Genomic DNA, 15,915 nt, shown 5'->3' with positions numbered 1-15,915 from the left:
GAACAATGCATGCATCAAATACATGCTCAAAGTCTTCTCTGTAATTTGCCTCTCCTACAATATGCACACATATAGTCCATTGTTGTTAGTTTGCTTACATATACGCGTGCAACTTGTGGTTTCAATTGTTCAAAACATGTTTCAAAAAAAAATTGTTCAAAACACGAGGCAGGTATTTCCATATTCGGTGACGGAGCCAGAAATTCAAATTTACGCTGGGAGAGGAGAACAATAGTGTTAAAATTTTCAAAATTTAATCATAATCTAATTTTTTTTGGAAATTTGCAATTCAAATGTTACAACTTCTTACCATCCAATTCTAATGTGCCTGAGGGGTTTTTTTAGTTCGGGCGGAGAAGGCCGCAGGACGGCGGTACAAGGATGAGCGCATGCTACTTGCCAGCAACAGCACAAGAAGGAAAAATGCTAGACTTAGGAGAAAGGAGGGAGTCACCAGATGCACGGTCCAAGATTTGAGTGTGGAAAGTGGGTGTTAAAAATACCCGGGTGTGTGGTGTAGTCGGCAGAGGAAGAAGGAGAAACTGCAACCGGCAGTTGTTGAGCCTCAATAATGAGAATTGTTAATCACCAACAAAGAACGAAAGAAAAATGCATTAATGAAGTGTCCATTGAAGAAGCTAATTAAAAGAAGCATATTGGCCCTTAGAACTTATCTGGGGTGCCGACCCTGTTATACATACCTTTCCACACGACAAGTTATGATCAAGAGAGTCAAACGCTCAAACTACATGGATGACACATTGCTTGCGCATACTGTATATTTGATGAGTAGGCGTTTGACTTAAGCATCCGGACAAATAGTTGCATCGCTAATCAAGTTTGTCTTGGCTTTGGTACAGAAGCCGTACAAGGGGCCACGATCTAAACCAAAGGTATCGTTCAATATTTTGGAAAGGTTGCTCTTGCAAATTGTATAATATTGGGACAAAAGAAACTGGAGCCAATTGATGACATGGGCTTGTTTTCCAAACATGGTCATTTATTGCTTGGGCTGAATTCTTCTATTTGCATGGGCTCAGTTCTTTCTATGGGTTTGATGACATGGGCTCATACACAGTCGGGTGTTTATTTTCTGGCCCATTACTCACTTGTTTCTTTCCAGATTTCCAATTTTGCAAGAAGATAGATTGCACACATTCTGATGTTTGAATTAGCCTCCACAATAGACTAAAGTTCGCAAATTGTTGAATCAAATGTAAATAAAAATATTGAATAACATTCCACCATGATGGACTGTAATGGTTAAACCGGACAGATTTATTTCGAGCCAGGATCAAGTGAAACCTCCTGTTTCATTCAATCCCCCTGTTTTCATTCCTCTCTTCATTTTCTTAATTCCTATGACCTTTTGCTGTTCGGTTGAGCAGGACTGAAGTTGGACCGGGAATCTCCAATATCAATACTAGAACCAAAAGTTACTATCGCTAGTACAACACACAAGCTCATTTCTACACAAGCTAAAAAAAATAGCTGGTTGTGCAAAGATAAAAAAAAATAGTTGGTTGCTGCAAAGATATCTTTGACATACTTATTTACATGCACCTGTTCTGCAAAGTAATTTCTGTATCAAATACTTTTAGGAGCCTTCTTGGCCACTTTGACAACTTAGTTTAATTTACAAACCAAGTGAAAACACATATCATTTCAATATCCAGATGATCAGAATGATACAAGACACGACGGCTTGAGTATTTTTCAACATGATACAAAGCAAGTAAATTAAGACTCCAAACACTCTTTTAACTTTTCCAGAGTTTCCACAAAGTGAAATTTCTGCAAGGTATCATGCCATCCAGACACCTCTCTCAATTGGCTTTTACAAGACCTGGATAAAACAAAATTTAAATAATTATTAAATAGAGGAAGCGATATTTGAAAACATGCACATGCAGTCATGATGTATGCAGACCATGAACTAATGGTACATGAATAAATCCACAAGGATATACATCAATTTTAGGTGCTAACAGGCAGAAACATGCTCACTCATGTGCTACTGCACTTAACAATTAAAATAGATTACAGCTGTACTAGAACACAATGGAGTGGGATCGCTTTTGTTGTAATCAGGAGTAACACCCAACATTCAGATTTTTCCTCAAAGCAAAGTGTTCCAATAAACTAAAAGAGATATATTCAAAGCAAAATATTTAGCAACTAGGCAAGCAACTAACAATGATTAGAAATGCTCGTGACAGTAAGGTAACTTGCTATGCAATAACAAGGATAAGGCACTAATTGGTGTACTGGGTAGGTGTCAAGCAAAGGAAGTCAATACCTGCCAGACCATCTCATTCCTAAGCCAAATCAAAGCAGATTCTTGATCTTCTTCACTGACACAAATGAAAGTCTCTTCATTTTCTTTGCTTTTGGTGAAGATTGCATAAGCTTTGACCTTTTCCTGTTTGGTCACTTCCATTGTGTTAATGACCAATATGCACCTTTTGATGGAGAATTTATCACCTTTAGCAGCCTCCTTATCACTTGACTCCTTTTCTCTTACCTTATTTTCTCTTGCTATTGCTTGCTTAGTCCTCATTTCAATGAATCTCTCCATCATGGCTTCAATTTTGCAGTCTTTCTAGGCATTTGTCCTTCCTTTTCTAGTTTCTTTCTTGATGCAGCCATGTCCACTTCTTGCCTCCTCTTCTTCATCTCTTGCATCCTTTTCTTCATCATTTTCATCACGTGCCTCATGAATTTCCTGTAGGGCTTCTTCCTCAGCTTGTGCGTCATCTTCTACATCATCAATTTGGAGAAGGGTCTCTTCCTCACATTGTGACTCAATAGAAGTGAAATTGTAAGTCCCTTCAACCAGATGACCTACACAATAGAGTATTTTAAACAACAAACAGGTCACAAAGTTGATTTTTAATAGCAGAACTTACCATCATATAGTTCTCCCAAAGCATCATAGAGCGGAAAGCTTGCCTTATTGTTTTGAAACTTCTTGATTTTAGGAAAAGTCTGCACATTTGAAGAAAAAATGGACCAAATACAAAGTTATCACTATGAGGTTATCCATAGAATTACTTCAAGAAATTAACTTACCACCACGAGGTTCTCCCACATTGCTGGTGATCCTTCAACCATATTTCTTTGTTCATTCCATTTTGACCCACTTTGCATTCTAGCCGCTTTGAGCATTTTGTAATCTCTCTTAAGCTGACCTTCTTTATCTTGAATATGTGCCTTTGTGTATGAGATAGACTTGTTTCTCAGATGGAACTCCTTCACCATGGCATTTGTAGACAGGAATATGAGTTCCATCAATGGTACTGATACAATTCTTGAAGAATGATAGTATCTAGGATTATTTTGGATTTTCGAATGCACTTGATTAGGATCGGGGGATTGGAGGAAATGATGAGAAAGTGTGGGAATGACCTTCTTGAAGAAGTGGTTGATGTGGTGATGGAAGGTATCGTTGCTATGCCCAAGGTCACTGCGAGATCCTCATATGAGGCGTTGCGACTTAACATGTATAGGAAGAAACCCAACTTCTCCTCCATCGTAATCCTTGTATCAACAAAGAGTATTTTCCTTCTAAGATAAGTCGCCACCTCTTTGAAGATGTGGGGTTCCATCCTAAATGTAACTTGACAGTTCTTGACATGTCCCTCAAGGAGTCGACGAACCTTAACCTCTCCTATTTCTGCTAATGTATAATGTTTCTTCTTTACTCCCCCTTCTCTAGCAGAACTCATTAGATATAAGGCAGGGAATAGAAACATCATCATGTCATCATCTTCTTCCTCCCTCCTCTTTCTAATACGATCTCTCATTGAGATACTCATTGCAGAACTAAAGCATATAAATTTATAGTCAGGTAGAAGCTAAATATATAAAATGGAAGGCTAAACAGGTTGTCATAGTAATTTTACTCATTGCAATAGAAAAAAATAAAAGGCTAAACAGGTTAAATAGAAAAAGATGAAAGACTTAAACATAGACAGAATTCTGTACCTAGTGGAGTTGGTACTTAATCCCAAGAAGGGGGAGGTTCACCTTTCCCAACTCTTAATGGTGCTGGTGGGATCTACAAGTTAGCACATCACACAGAAGTCAGCACATCACACAGAAGCTATGATATCATGGTAAAATAATATACTCGCAAGGAGAAATATTATGTGGCGATCATAACAAGCCATAGAGTACAGTACAGGTTGAGTACCTAAAATCAGTGACCACCCCCACCCACACGTGGGACACAAGATAAACAACTAAGAGAATTGACTGATAGTATGATATCAACACTAATCTGGACTTCAAGAATGGTTGTCAAGTATGGGCATGAATCATACCAGTAGCAAATTATAAAATCATGAGCCATAAAAAAGACATGAAAAAATAATCCAGCAAGCCACTGCATAATATAGTATGAAAGTATGATTTAGGCATCACCGACATGTCTCTCTAGAATGATCAATCACTACATCACTAAAAGGCCCAGCCATCCCAACAATGCACTTCCAATGACACAAGCTAGTGCAGTCTCAATATAATTCTAACAAGCTACCCGCTTGCACTGGTTCATCTATTGACAAGCACAAGAAAAAGGCTGCTCATAAAGCACCTAAATACCACACAAAGGAATGAACACAAACTAATCAGCTGCAATCCTCCATAAGTTAACTAAAGTTAGATCTAAGCAGGCAACACACCTCCCTCCACACAAGAACATGGAACAGAGAGGCTCCGGGCTCCAATCTAGGGATAAACAACAATAAGAAGGATGCCGAATCGTAACAACGAATGTTGCTTGGCTACCATCCTGGGCATCAACAAACACTGGGCTAGAAGTTAACTGAAGTTAGACTTGTTCAGCATTCACAAGTTGAGACTTCCCATATGGATTAGAACTGAAGAACTTTCAAGTTGCTGCTAGCGGTCTGGTTTGCAGCAGCACTGATTGCTAGCTACTTGAGTTCTATACAGATCTAGTACGAAGAACCGGCCATCCTGACGGGGCCTTGCCGGCCAGCCACAGCAAACAAGAACCTCGCCGTCCAGACGGGAGAGGGGAAGGAAGAGAGGGAGGCGCTTACCGGTGAGAAGGCGGCGGAGAGGGTGGAGTCTGGACGGGAGCCGGTCGCCGTTGGGAATGTGCCGCGCCGCCACGCCATCACCTCGCACCGCCAGCAGAGCCTCGCGTCACCGCTGGATTCATTCCGAGGGTGAGGAGGTAGGGTTCCGATCCAGACCGTGGAGTGTGGGAGGAGTCCAATCTGAGCTGATTTCCTTTCCAAGCCGGGTCAAACCTGATTTCAAACCGGGCCACTTCAAACCACCCGGAACGGGCCTCGTTCCAGGCCAATCCGGTAAAAATGAACGGGCCATTGGAAGCTACATGACTTGACCATCTAATTGAAGATGGGTTTTCTTTGTTTCTTTCACCGCAGGCGGCGGGTTGTCACCTGTTTTCAGTAGTTTGCCTGCACCTGCACATGGCCAACGAGGTTTCATGGGTTAGTTCGTCTCTCCCTTAATCCTCCTCTCCTGTCATGTCATCCATCAGTCAGAGAGAGCATCTCTCCCTCCGATTGTGAGTAGCATTAATCAATGCGTCCTCCTGCTAGATCATCATCGGTTAGGTGATGAACAAACGCCTCCAATTTGATCCAAGTTAACGACAAGAACTGCAATTAACCGATCCAGCTAACAATGCAGCATCTCAGCTGACGAAGCAGACAAACCAGATCTGCAGGAGCTTACGTGTTCCGTCCCTGACCCTCGAGTGAGTGATCAAGAAACTAAACAACTCCACAAGATTCTCTGCAAGGAGATCGAGAACGTGGGTGCAGATGATCCACCTGCTTGCAATGCAAGCTGCTGAGGTAGCTAGATCCCTCCGAGCTGGCATTATGTTCCTGCACATCCTGGTTGTTACGAACCTTTGCGTATTTATATATAGCCAGGACTGACGACGTGTCCTGGTCGATCATATCGAGAGCTCAAGAAGAAGAACACAGCTTCCAACTCTGTTTACCACGGAGTACGTTTTGATTCGGTATGGGGCATGGCAGTGGTCCTGCTGCTGCTGTTGATCAGCAAGGGTGCAGAGTCCTTCCCGTCATCGAGGAGGAGCCGGAACCGGAGCAGGCGGAGGGCGAGGGCTTGCCGGAGGAGATGACGAGGCTGGCCGAGCGCAGGAAGGCCATCGTGGCCAGGATGCGGGAGCTCCTCAGCCGAGCCGCCGCCGCGCAGTCTGCTCACCACAAGCTCCGCCGCTCCACAGTCGCCACCGCCAAGAAATGGAAGGTACTATGGTTGTTTCTTCTACTACACATTACTAGTAGACTTCAGACAGAGACAGAGTTCGTGGCTTCATGCACATGTCTGCTAATAAAATCGTAATTCCTGTTGCATTGTCATCGATCTTTTTATCAGAGGGCCGTCGGCCGGATTCAGAGGAGGTGCAAGAACCATCAGCAGGTATCAGCAGCTCTGCAGGAAGACGGCATGCTGAGCTCGTCCTCGTCCATCTCCAGCCAGAGCAGCTTCACCTGGGACGCCGCCGCCGCAGAGACCTGCTGCTTGTCCCCTGCCGACCGCTCGCCGCTGCTGTGGCCGGCTTTCGTATCCACGCAGCGAGCCGGAACGACGGCGGATCAGCGGCCGGCGACGAGCGTGCTGCGGCTGTCGTGCGGCAGCTCGTGGTCCGAGGATGATGGCATGAGGATGGCTCACTGGGTCACCACGGATTCCGACTGTAAGTTCTGCACCATCATCTCTTGTATGGCCAAGAAATTGGCAACTGCATCTTTCAGATAAACAAACGAAGAAATTAAAGGTCTGTATCGACCTGCTGATGATCTGAATTGTCTCGACAAATTGTGCAGTTGTCGTGTTGGAGCTCTAGCGATGGAGATGCGCAACAACAAGGACTGATCGAGGCACAACAACTTCGCAAGAAGATTGATTTCGTTGCAAAACCTGTGCATGGGCCCGCCCAATCCACAGAATCAAGCAGCCGGCCTGCCTCGTCTGGTCCGATCGCGCATATGGGCTAGGCTAAGTGACCATCGACCTTGGGCTTTTGGAGGCCTTCCCCAAGGCTGGCTGGCTGGTTGTTCTTCCTCGCTGAATGGGCCGTAACACACCTACCGAATGGGCCATGTAGGGGGGGAGAGAGAGGGGGGGAGTGGGGTGACTGCAGAAAATTCTGTAACTTCTTTTCGAAATTTCTAACAATCAGCCGCGCCTCACTCGATGGCTTCATGGGCCGAAAGTGCTGTTGGTTTTATGGGCCTGATGTATTTGTAGCAGCTGAACATTATCTCCCAGTTGATTATACAAGAACCAGCACTGGTATTTTTGTGCTCTCAATCTTAACCTATTTGCCGACTCTTCCACTTCCTCTGGCAGAGCGTAACCTGCTCTGACCAGAGAATCGCAAATAACAGAACAAGAGCTATCAAATTCAGGGCATGCATGCATATTACTAATGCAAACTGAAGCTCTTGAAATTACATTAGAAATTTTATTATTCAAAGTCTGCTGTTCCATATATGTACTCGGTTTGTGGCTCAAAGCACTCGTAGACTTGCATGATGGCTCGCCAAGATTTCGCCTACGGGCTACAGCACTGTTGCAGGCTTGCAGCATATCAGAAGAAATCACTAGGCTTTCCTATCCTAATGTTCTGCTCCTGCAAGTAGCTCGTCACAGCATTCTTTTGCCAGCTCTTGAAGCTCCTACAAAGCAAACGCCAAAAGTAACAAATGTCAAACTTAAATGGCTTGAGGTTATTTGTCACAATAATTCAGAGCAGTGTAACAGGACGGCCGTACACTCGATCAAGTAGTTGTACTAATATAAGAATACTATGAACAGAAATTTCATTGTATGAAAGTGTGATGAAAGAAGATGGGAACTGTGTTACATACTGTCATTTAGGGGAAAATATACGAGCAAAAGGAAGGCATTTTCAACATTTTGGTTTTTCCAAGCTTTGAGCGCTAGCAATTAGGTAACTGCAGCTAACATTCAGCTGCAGATATTGAACTTCACATAGACATGGATCATCCATCCAAGAGAAACAACAGATTTAAAGATCACCACTCTTGTGTGTGTGTGTGTGTGTGTGTTGCCAAAAAAGGTAAACAACTCATTGTTTTAACATTCAACATTATTACAGAATAACAATATATCAAGGAACTAGACTTCAAGACCCCTTTGTCAAGATGCTAAGTCTATTATGCTTATTTTCAGTCAAGTAAGCGGTGATGGTGTTTTAAGTTTTAACTAGTCAGAATCTGAATTTCCATGAGTCCATGACGGATATTCTTTTAGCTCCAAAGCTGCCGCTAATAGCCTTGACGCACATAAAAATGCTACAGTTGATGGCACTAGGCATGTCAATTTATGGAACTGGCATTATTAAACTCAAAATTATGTACAGGTGGTTCGCAATCCAAAATTACAATGACTAAGCTAAAAAACGAATGCAATGAAGTAGCATCTTCTACAGATTAGATGTACCAAACTGGTGAAGAAACGTACTTGTGATCAAGATGTGCAATTACTTCACCACCAGGAAATGCTGCCTTTGTGGCTTCATAGGAAACTTTGATGGAGTGCTTCCACATTCCAGCAACCTCTCCAGAAGTCTTTCCATTTATTTGGGATGGAGTTTCCATTGGCAAGGAGTAACCAGAGAGTAAATGACCCACCCATACACCATCTTTGCTGAAATATTTTCAGAATGTGACTGTTAAAATATAGGTATTCCTCAAGTACATCAAAATACCCTTAAATCAAAGTCTATAAAAGATAAAGATAGATAACAGGTTTTTCTATATCTAGTATCACATGCCATAAAAAAACAGTTTTAGATCAAAATATTTTTTCATTAATTAGCATTATATTGTTCTATTTGCTACAAACCTGTCTACACTTCCATATTTACTCTAGTACAATACTATAGTAATAAAAAGCCAATGCCTGGCATGCTGATCAATGGGCTTCTCCTGACAACTTCTAGGGACAGACAAGACCTTCTGGTGCACTCATGTAAATTTGTTATTTCATCAAAAGATCTGGAAGTAGCTGAAGAAAATATAGCATCAGAATTTGGTTTTCCCCTCACTGGCAGAAAGTAAAGTATGCTGGTCTTTTTAACATACGAGTGCTAACATAAGTAAAGGAAAATATATGGGGAGACAACATATAATTAGAAATTGCCTTCAAGAATAACTTCATCTCTGTGCTTACTTGACAATATCCATATGACGAGGAGCATAGTGACCACCTCCTATACCTAGTAGAACCTTTTCACTATTCCTGCATAACAAGAAATGAGTTTTTTTCGTGTGCTTAAATAAACAAAGAAAAAAAGGTGAGTGAGAGGGTAACAAATAAATGCTTACAAGAAAAAGAAAAGTCAAATTAGGTGGATACAATCACAAAAATGCTCATATGTGGAGAACCTTTTCGGTTACGATTATTAATAAAAAAATCATTAGGGTTCTCCCCTGATGTTATCCTCTTGCAAATATTCTGTCCCATTCCATTTTATAATGAACAAATAGGGAGCAAATGGTATTCCACTTTTGGGTTTTAAACGAAGTTATCCACAATTCAGACTCAAATTTCAGTTGATCTAGTCAATACCTTAGCCATCTTGACTAAAGAAGAGAAATCTATTTGTGAACCCTGGTTCACCTAATGAGACCAGTTATACAGTTATAGATGGAGCTAAAGGGAAGGCACTTGTATTTTCAATTTGCAACCCATCTTCATCTCCCAATGATATACAATGATACTGACTCAACTCTACTCTGGTATCTGGTCGGTGTGCTAGTATCACTAGTAGTTTGTAGCAATGTGCAGTACCTAGGTTCTATCCTACATTCCATTGAGGATAATACTTTATATAGATTCTGATCTGATAAAATCACCATCGATGCCACTGTACATCACACAAGGGGGGAGAAATGCATATTGACATACCCCTGCCAACTTCCAACAGCATTTCCATCCTCCAGACCAAGACCTTTCCGTAGAACCTGCAAGTATTGAAAACTCAATTGCATGTTCCTGACAAAGGTTGCATTCTGAAAGAACAATTAAAAGCTAACATTCTAGCTAAAGGTAAGACAGTAAGAACAATATTTAGTTGGCCAATACTGAGGGAGGGAGGGAGTGAGAGAACTCACTAGAGCAATTGCCTGTGCAGCATCTTGCCTACCCCAGTATTCTTCCGTACTTCCTGGATATTTACAGCAGTCCGAAATATTGAAGTTAACAATTTCAGATCCGACACATAAGATGGTAGTGTAGAACCAAATGGTATGCCTATTAATGTAGCTGCAGGATTGGTGCGCTGAGCTATATTGAGTTGAGTTCGCATAAACTCAATGCGCTTTTGAAAAGGTTGACCAGATGGAGCCAAAAGACTGGTTGCTTGCATCTTGTCCATCCTGTCCATGTTATAAGCACCATCTCTTTCTAAAATTTCACATGCTTAAGTTAACTACGTCTTATTTGTGAATTTTGGAGGATGTGGCCTTATTTATGTTACCTAGATTTGTATATGTACGTAATGCAGCAACAAACTCTTCCAGCTCAAAAGAACAAAAAAACACATTACATATACATTGTGCAAACCATATAAACATATGTTGACACAACTAAAAAAGGAACAACTGGATACAGATCATTGTGAATAATTGATCTTGAAAATCTACGTTCTGTATCTAAATGTCATTTTAGAGTTAGATTTTCGTTTGTAAATAGATGTCCTTTTGGGTTTCCAAGGCTCGAATTTTCTAATAGATGGCCCTATATTTTCTAAGAGGTTGCTAAGCTAATTGCAGGACTTTTCTGGAAACATAAGAAGAACTTTCAAAAGGGGCCATAGCAAAAAAACAGAAGTTGCGCAATGATGACATTCAAGAAACAAAAAAGGGCTATGGACATAAGCTTGTACCTATCTCAACAAACATGGTGGGCGTGCTTGTAACTGGTCCATGGTGAGTAGCCTCAAGCGTAATCTTCATAAGCAGTCATAATTAAAATCAGTTGACTCAAAAAGATATGGGTCACTGACGAGGAGCAAACTACCTCAAACTCTGGAACAAGACCTTGTTCTGCAGCAATCTTTTGCATCAACCGGAGCCAAGGGCCAATTCGAGGATTTGGAATTGCTGCCCATCCAGGAGTCCCTCCCTGGGGTGGGGTTTCATCATCCCTCAGATGTGGCACACCTTTATACGTGTGTTTACCAGTAAGAACACATGTACATTAATAAAGCACATAGGCAGTTGATAAAAAGAAAATTTCCAATACATGTATTTGCATGTTGTTCAAGAAACATGTTGCTATAACTAGAAAACAGAATCACAACAATACATGTAAGACTATTACAGAATATGTTGGATTCCACTGTTTCCAGAAAAAGGAACATAATGAATTGCATGTATGCTATAACACAGTTCACCATCCATAGATATATAAGATATCTTGTGAAGCAAATGGTGTTAAACAAGAAACAACAAAAACATCAAGCATTTGACCTTGGCATTGGTTTAAATGAGGTCACACATGAAAGAAGAACGGACCAATTGGATGCACGGTGAGTGCTGGACGGTTGGAGACTGCAGTGTGCTTGCTGAGGAATATGACCTCAGAGACAGGCTCTCCAGTGGCTTCCTGCCATCGCTGGTCAAGATTATCCTCTTCAATAATGCTGTGTTCATGCTTCAATAACCGAACATTCCCATTAGTAAAACTCTCCATCCCTTCCTGCAAAACAGATTTGGGCAAAAATTAAGTGGGAACCATGGTAGAGCACCCAAAATTGTTTGAAGAACCGCAAAATGTCAGCCAACACCTGTTGGATGCCTTCCTTAGCACAAAATTTAAAGGGGGGTAAAAATGTGAATGAATATGCTTGGTCCTCTCCCTATCTCCTGAGTCGGATCAGCTCCAAAAGAATACCACACGGAATCCCAGTAAAGGTCAGGAAGTCATGACCACCGGAACTGCTCACTTCTCCTATAGCAGTGTGTTATTGACTTGCACTGCTAAGACAGAAGCTACCATATGCGACGCGTGGTGATCTGTTTTCTACGGCAAACTTGCGCTGCTATTGACTTAATTTTATCAAATCAAACTTGCGCTCATTAGATAGATGATGAATACTCCAATTATCTGAGCGATCCAATTCCGCCAAAATTTACTTGGGTTTTGTGCCACTAGCTATGCGGACTGGACGGGGGTCAGTACGAAATAGTAGGAGATAGACCAGATGGATGGAGGACGCATGCGGCGGCGGATGAATGAGATTGGGAGGGGCAAGGGGGGACGACTTACTGCGATGGGCGGGCCGGGGGACCATCCGGGCATGGCGAGGAAGGCGGCGGCGGGGCCGATGGACGCCGGGTCCTTGGTGGTGGCCACCACCAGCACCACCATCCTATCCTCCTCCTCCGACACCGCTGCCGTCGCCGGGGTTGCTGCTCCGCGCGCCGCCTCCACCCGACACGCTTGCGCTCTTGAGCGAGTACTGAGCACCCCGTCCGTCGCGCTACGACTAGGAAGAGGGGAGGGGGATTTCGTTCTGCCGTGTTTGGGCTGCTGGTCGTGTTTGGGCTGCGGCGGAGGAACTAGGAAGGCTCCGAATCTGCGGGCGGCCCGCACGTGGCTTCTCAAATCAGTGGGCTCTACAAGTGGGCTGCACGAGAGACGTGACAGCCCGCCATGAGGCCCTCTCACTATGGAATTCGGCCTTCTCAACCTACGACCATGATCTTCAACCAATGACTTTGGGAAGATTTGGACCAATGACTTTGGGAAGATTTGGGTGGCACTATGCACAAGACGGTGGAGCCTTGCTATCTTCATATCTGCCTCGCTCACTTGTCATCATAAATTTCCTTCAAGTCATGTTTGCATGAAACATGGTTTTTTTATATAAAAAAAGGGAAAAATATAAATCAGCAAGCAGGCTCTCCAAGTAAGGGGCTTGCATATTGTTGTAAGTACAAGAGCCGGTATATTACCACCTGGATACTTTTTTTACATTAAGACCTCGTTCGTTTGTTGCGGATTGAAATAGGCTAAGTCTGGTTTGATCTGTTTGTTTCCGTTTCGGACCTCAAGAGGTGGATAATAAATTCGGGCCTCGGGACGTACGAAATGGTTGAGACGGGCCGGATTCCATTTCCATCGACCTTAACCGAACGGCCATTTTACCATATGCCGGATTCAAAACCAGACCAGATCAATCCGCTCGGAACGGGCCTCCTCGTTCCGGGCCGTTCTGTAGTAACCGAACGAGGTCTAAAAAAATGTTCGAAACAGCCGGGGCAACTCGCTCTAGCTAGCTTGGGTACATGTTGTGATCATGTGATGGCAGGTAAGGTGGCACGGGAGTTACTGATTCAGAAATGCATGGCACAATGGAAATTCAGAAACTGGAACACCGCTACCATAAATTCTGAGGTAAGTTTATTTGAAGAAGACATTGGCTATAGGGACATGGTTGATGCGTGGGGCGTTAACATGATTAGATCTTGTTCGCGGTGACCTGATTACTATTCCTTTTTCCAACCTGATGCACGCATTAATAATATAAATTTGACCTTATGTTATTGGTTTATATATGTATGCAGAGATAGAGAAGAGTGCATCTTTCGTCAAAAGAAATGGACAAACGCTATGTTATTGGTTTATAACATAAATTTGACCTTATGTTATTGGTTTATATATGTGAATATTAATCAATTGTTGTGTGCTTGAATATATATATATATGTGTGTGTGTGTATATATATATATCTATTTATCGTCATCCGGCGCACGTATGTTTCTTCCACTCGGCATCCATCCCGCGAGCCGTGCGCGGTGCCCGCTGGGGCTACGAGCGAACCGGCGAGCCGAGTCTAGCACGAGTGGAGTAGCGAGTCCAATTTTTTTCGCTCCTTCCTTTTCTCGTGCGGTTCATCCACCTAATCTGTTCCGGCCGTGCGGCTCATCCAGCTCTGCCCCCAATCTTCTCCGTTGCTGCCGCAACTGCCCAAAATTTCGCTCGTTCCCCGTCAGGCATCCCGCTCACACGCACGCAGTAACATCGCCGGCGCCGCTCACCGTCCGCCATGGCTTCCACCCTCCATCCCCTCGCGTGTAACAAGACTACACCCATGGATCTCCATGTGTGGAGGTGGGTCCCATCGGTGGGGGTCACGGCTGTCCCGCGACAGCCTCGTTTCGATACCAGAGGCTAAACTTTAGCCATGTCACATCGGATGTTCGGATACTAATTAGGAGGACTAAACATAAGCTAATTACAAAACTAATTGCAGAACCCCTAGGCTAAATCGCGAGACGAATCTATTAAGCCTAATTAATCCATCATTAGTGAATGGTTACTGTAGCACCACATTGTCAAATTATGGACTAATTAGGCTTAATAGATTCGTCTCGCGATTTAGCCTAGAGGTTGTGTAATTAGTTTTGTAATTAGTCTAGGTTTAATACTCCTAATTAGTGTCCAAACATTCGATGTGACGGGGGCTAAAATCTAATCCCCTCCTCCCAAACACCCCCCTAGAAGAAATTCGTCCGTACTAATTTGTTTTTGTTTAATTCATTTCTATTTTAATTGTTTGACTGCATACCAGAGCAGGATACTCTCTGCCTTCAATCGCAACTAGGAACCCCCAGATCCTCCCGCAGATGCGACCTCATTCCAACCTGAAGTCCAATCTCAAATCCGTTCCCCTGCGTTGGTTGTCGACATCCCTCCGCATCGGCCGTCGTTCTTGGTGTAGGGTGGGCCGTCACTCCCCATGCCCGTAGAGGAGACAAGATTATGAGGTTCATGATTCCATATTAATCATTGCTTTGTTGCAATAGTCGTGATTTAAGTACCTACCTGTATGTTCACACTGTTGCGTGTTTTAATGGGGCCTATGAACAGTATGATGCCAAATATGTGAATGGTTTCATATCTCAGTAAAATGCCTAGATTCATAATGGTTAATTGACGTACAGGATGTTTGGCCTATTCTGGTTTTCAGTATTGTAGTAAAGGACCAGAGCTAAACCTATTTTTTAGTGCTCATGAGGTAATTTGCTCATAGACTGTCATTTGTAATTGAGCCAATCTGGCCGAGCGAGATTGTTACAATTTTAACTGTATAACGGACTCAATTCAAAATTTGACCTTTTGTTGTAACATGGACCCTGATTATGAATGAAAGAACTTGTAAATGCAGCAGCCACCTGATACTTAGAGTTGAGTATTATCAGGTAGCATTTTGTGGTAAATTGATCTCGTCATTACACAGTAAATGGTTTCCTGGAACAGCTTGACAAAAAATTGTGGTACCTCCTGATCCTAATATATAGTAAATTTTCAGACATTTCTCATGCAGTAAGTCCTACTATGCATCATTGTTATACATGCTTCATTTTTTCGATTTTCACCTGGATTGACTAGTTGCTTGGTTATTCTCTCTTGTCTTTGGTTCTGTTGTTTGAATTCTATCCATATGCACACGAATTCCAGTATTATTAATTCTGGTAAATTGGTCATCTTTTTAAGTAACTTGACAACGCCGTTTTGGTAAATGCTTTTGTAGTAAATTAATATTCCAATCTGGTAATTTGATGATACCATTGTGGTAACCTATCATATGAGTTCTGGTACTTTATTGAAGGCATTGTAGTATATTAGATTCTAGCTAATTGGGCCTCATTTTATAGTAACGTACTAACTTAATCACGGCACATTGATAATGCGTTTTTCATCTTACCGTGCCTTTCTATAGAGCAAAACCAAATTTGTGCACTGCCCATAGTAACTTGATAACGCCATCGTGGTAATTATCCGAAATTTAATACAAACTTATCGTAAATTGCATATAAGGGACACAGATTCTAGTAA

At 42.5% G+C, this 15,915-nt stretch overlaps 2 protein-coding genes and 1 non-coding gene across 3 annotated transcripts; 1 reads left to right on the top strand and 2 right to left on the bottom strand.

Annotated features, from left to right (window-relative positions):
- Positions 1 to 1,579: 1,579 nt before the first annotated feature.
- LOC117852308 (uncharacterized) lies at positions 1,580 to 5,503 on the bottom strand. The gene is made up of 6 exons (XR_004639812.2): positions 5,070 to 5,503; positions 3,988 to 4,060; positions 3,073 to 3,825; positions 2,910 to 2,988; positions 2,300 to 2,844; positions 1,580 to 1,846 (listed from the first exon to the last, which is right to left on the bottom strand). It is a non-coding gene; the product is annotated as an uncharacterized protein (transcript).
- A 405-nt stretch (positions 5,504 to 5,908) lies between these two features.
- LOC117852297 (uncharacterized) lies at positions 5,909 to 7,350 on the top strand. The gene is made up of 3 exons (XM_034734328.2): positions 5,909 to 6,282; positions 6,412 to 6,733; positions 6,864 to 7,350. Exons 1-3 carry the CDS (start codon positions 6,034 to 6,036, stop codon positions 6,881 to 6,883), a joined length of 591 nt encoding a protein of 196 aa, XP_034590219.1. The 5' UTR covers positions 5,909 to 6,033; the 3' UTR covers positions 6,884 to 7,350.
- Positions 7,351 to 7,466: 116 nt separating this feature from the next.
- On the bottom strand, positions 7,467 to 12,563 carry LOC117852290 (D-aminoacyl-tRNA deacylase). The gene is made up of 9 exons (XM_034734315.2): positions 12,340 to 12,563; positions 11,586 to 11,769; positions 11,089 to 11,231; positions 10,955 to 11,018; positions 10,182 to 10,234; positions 9,976 to 10,031; positions 9,238 to 9,306; positions 8,527 to 8,712; positions 7,467 to 7,718 (listed from the first exon to the last, which is right to left on the bottom strand). Exons 1-9 carry the CDS (start codon positions 12,439 to 12,441, stop codon positions 7,631 to 7,633), a joined length of 945 nt encoding a protein of 314 aa, XP_034590206.1. The 5' UTR covers positions 12,442 to 12,563; the 3' UTR covers positions 7,467 to 7,630.
- Between the last annotated feature and the right edge of the window lie 3,352 nt (positions 12,564 to 15,915).

This window comes from Setaria viridis, chromosome 1 (genome assembly GCF_005286985.2).
Source record: "Setaria viridis chromosome 1, Setaria_viridis_v4.0, whole genome shotgun sequence".
Lineage (NCBI taxonomy): Eukaryota > Viridiplantae > Streptophyta > Magnoliopsida > Poales > Poaceae > Setaria > Setaria viridis.
Note: the sequence above shows the minus strand (reverse complement) of the source record. Positions and strands in the feature narration are given on the sequence as shown.

Coding starts and splice junctions, on each gene's coding strand:
- LOC117852297 (XM_034734328.2), top strand. CDS start 6,034: ATGGGGCATGGCAGTGGTCCTGCTGCTGCTGTTGATCAGCAAGGGTGC. Junction 6,283..6,411: donor CCACCGCCAAGAAATGGAAG/GTACTATGGTTG, acceptor TCTTTTTATCAG/AGGGCCGTCGGCCGGATTCA. Junction 6,734..6,863: donor GGTCACCACGGATTCCGACT/GTAAGTTCTGCA, acceptor CAAATTGTGCAG/TTGTCGTGTTGGAGCTCTAG.
- LOC117852290 (XM_034734315.2), bottom strand. CDS start 12,441: ATGGTGGTGCTGGTGGTGGCCACCACCAAGGACCCGGCGTCCATCGGC. Junction 11,770..12,339: donor CCCCCGGCCCGCCCATCGCA/GTAAGTCGTCCC, acceptor TCTGTTTTGCAG/GAAGGGATGGAGAGTTTTAC. Junction 11,232..11,585: donor ACTCACCGTGCATCCAATTG/GTCCGTTCTTCT, acceptor ACACGTATAAAG/GTGTGCCACATCTGAGGGAT.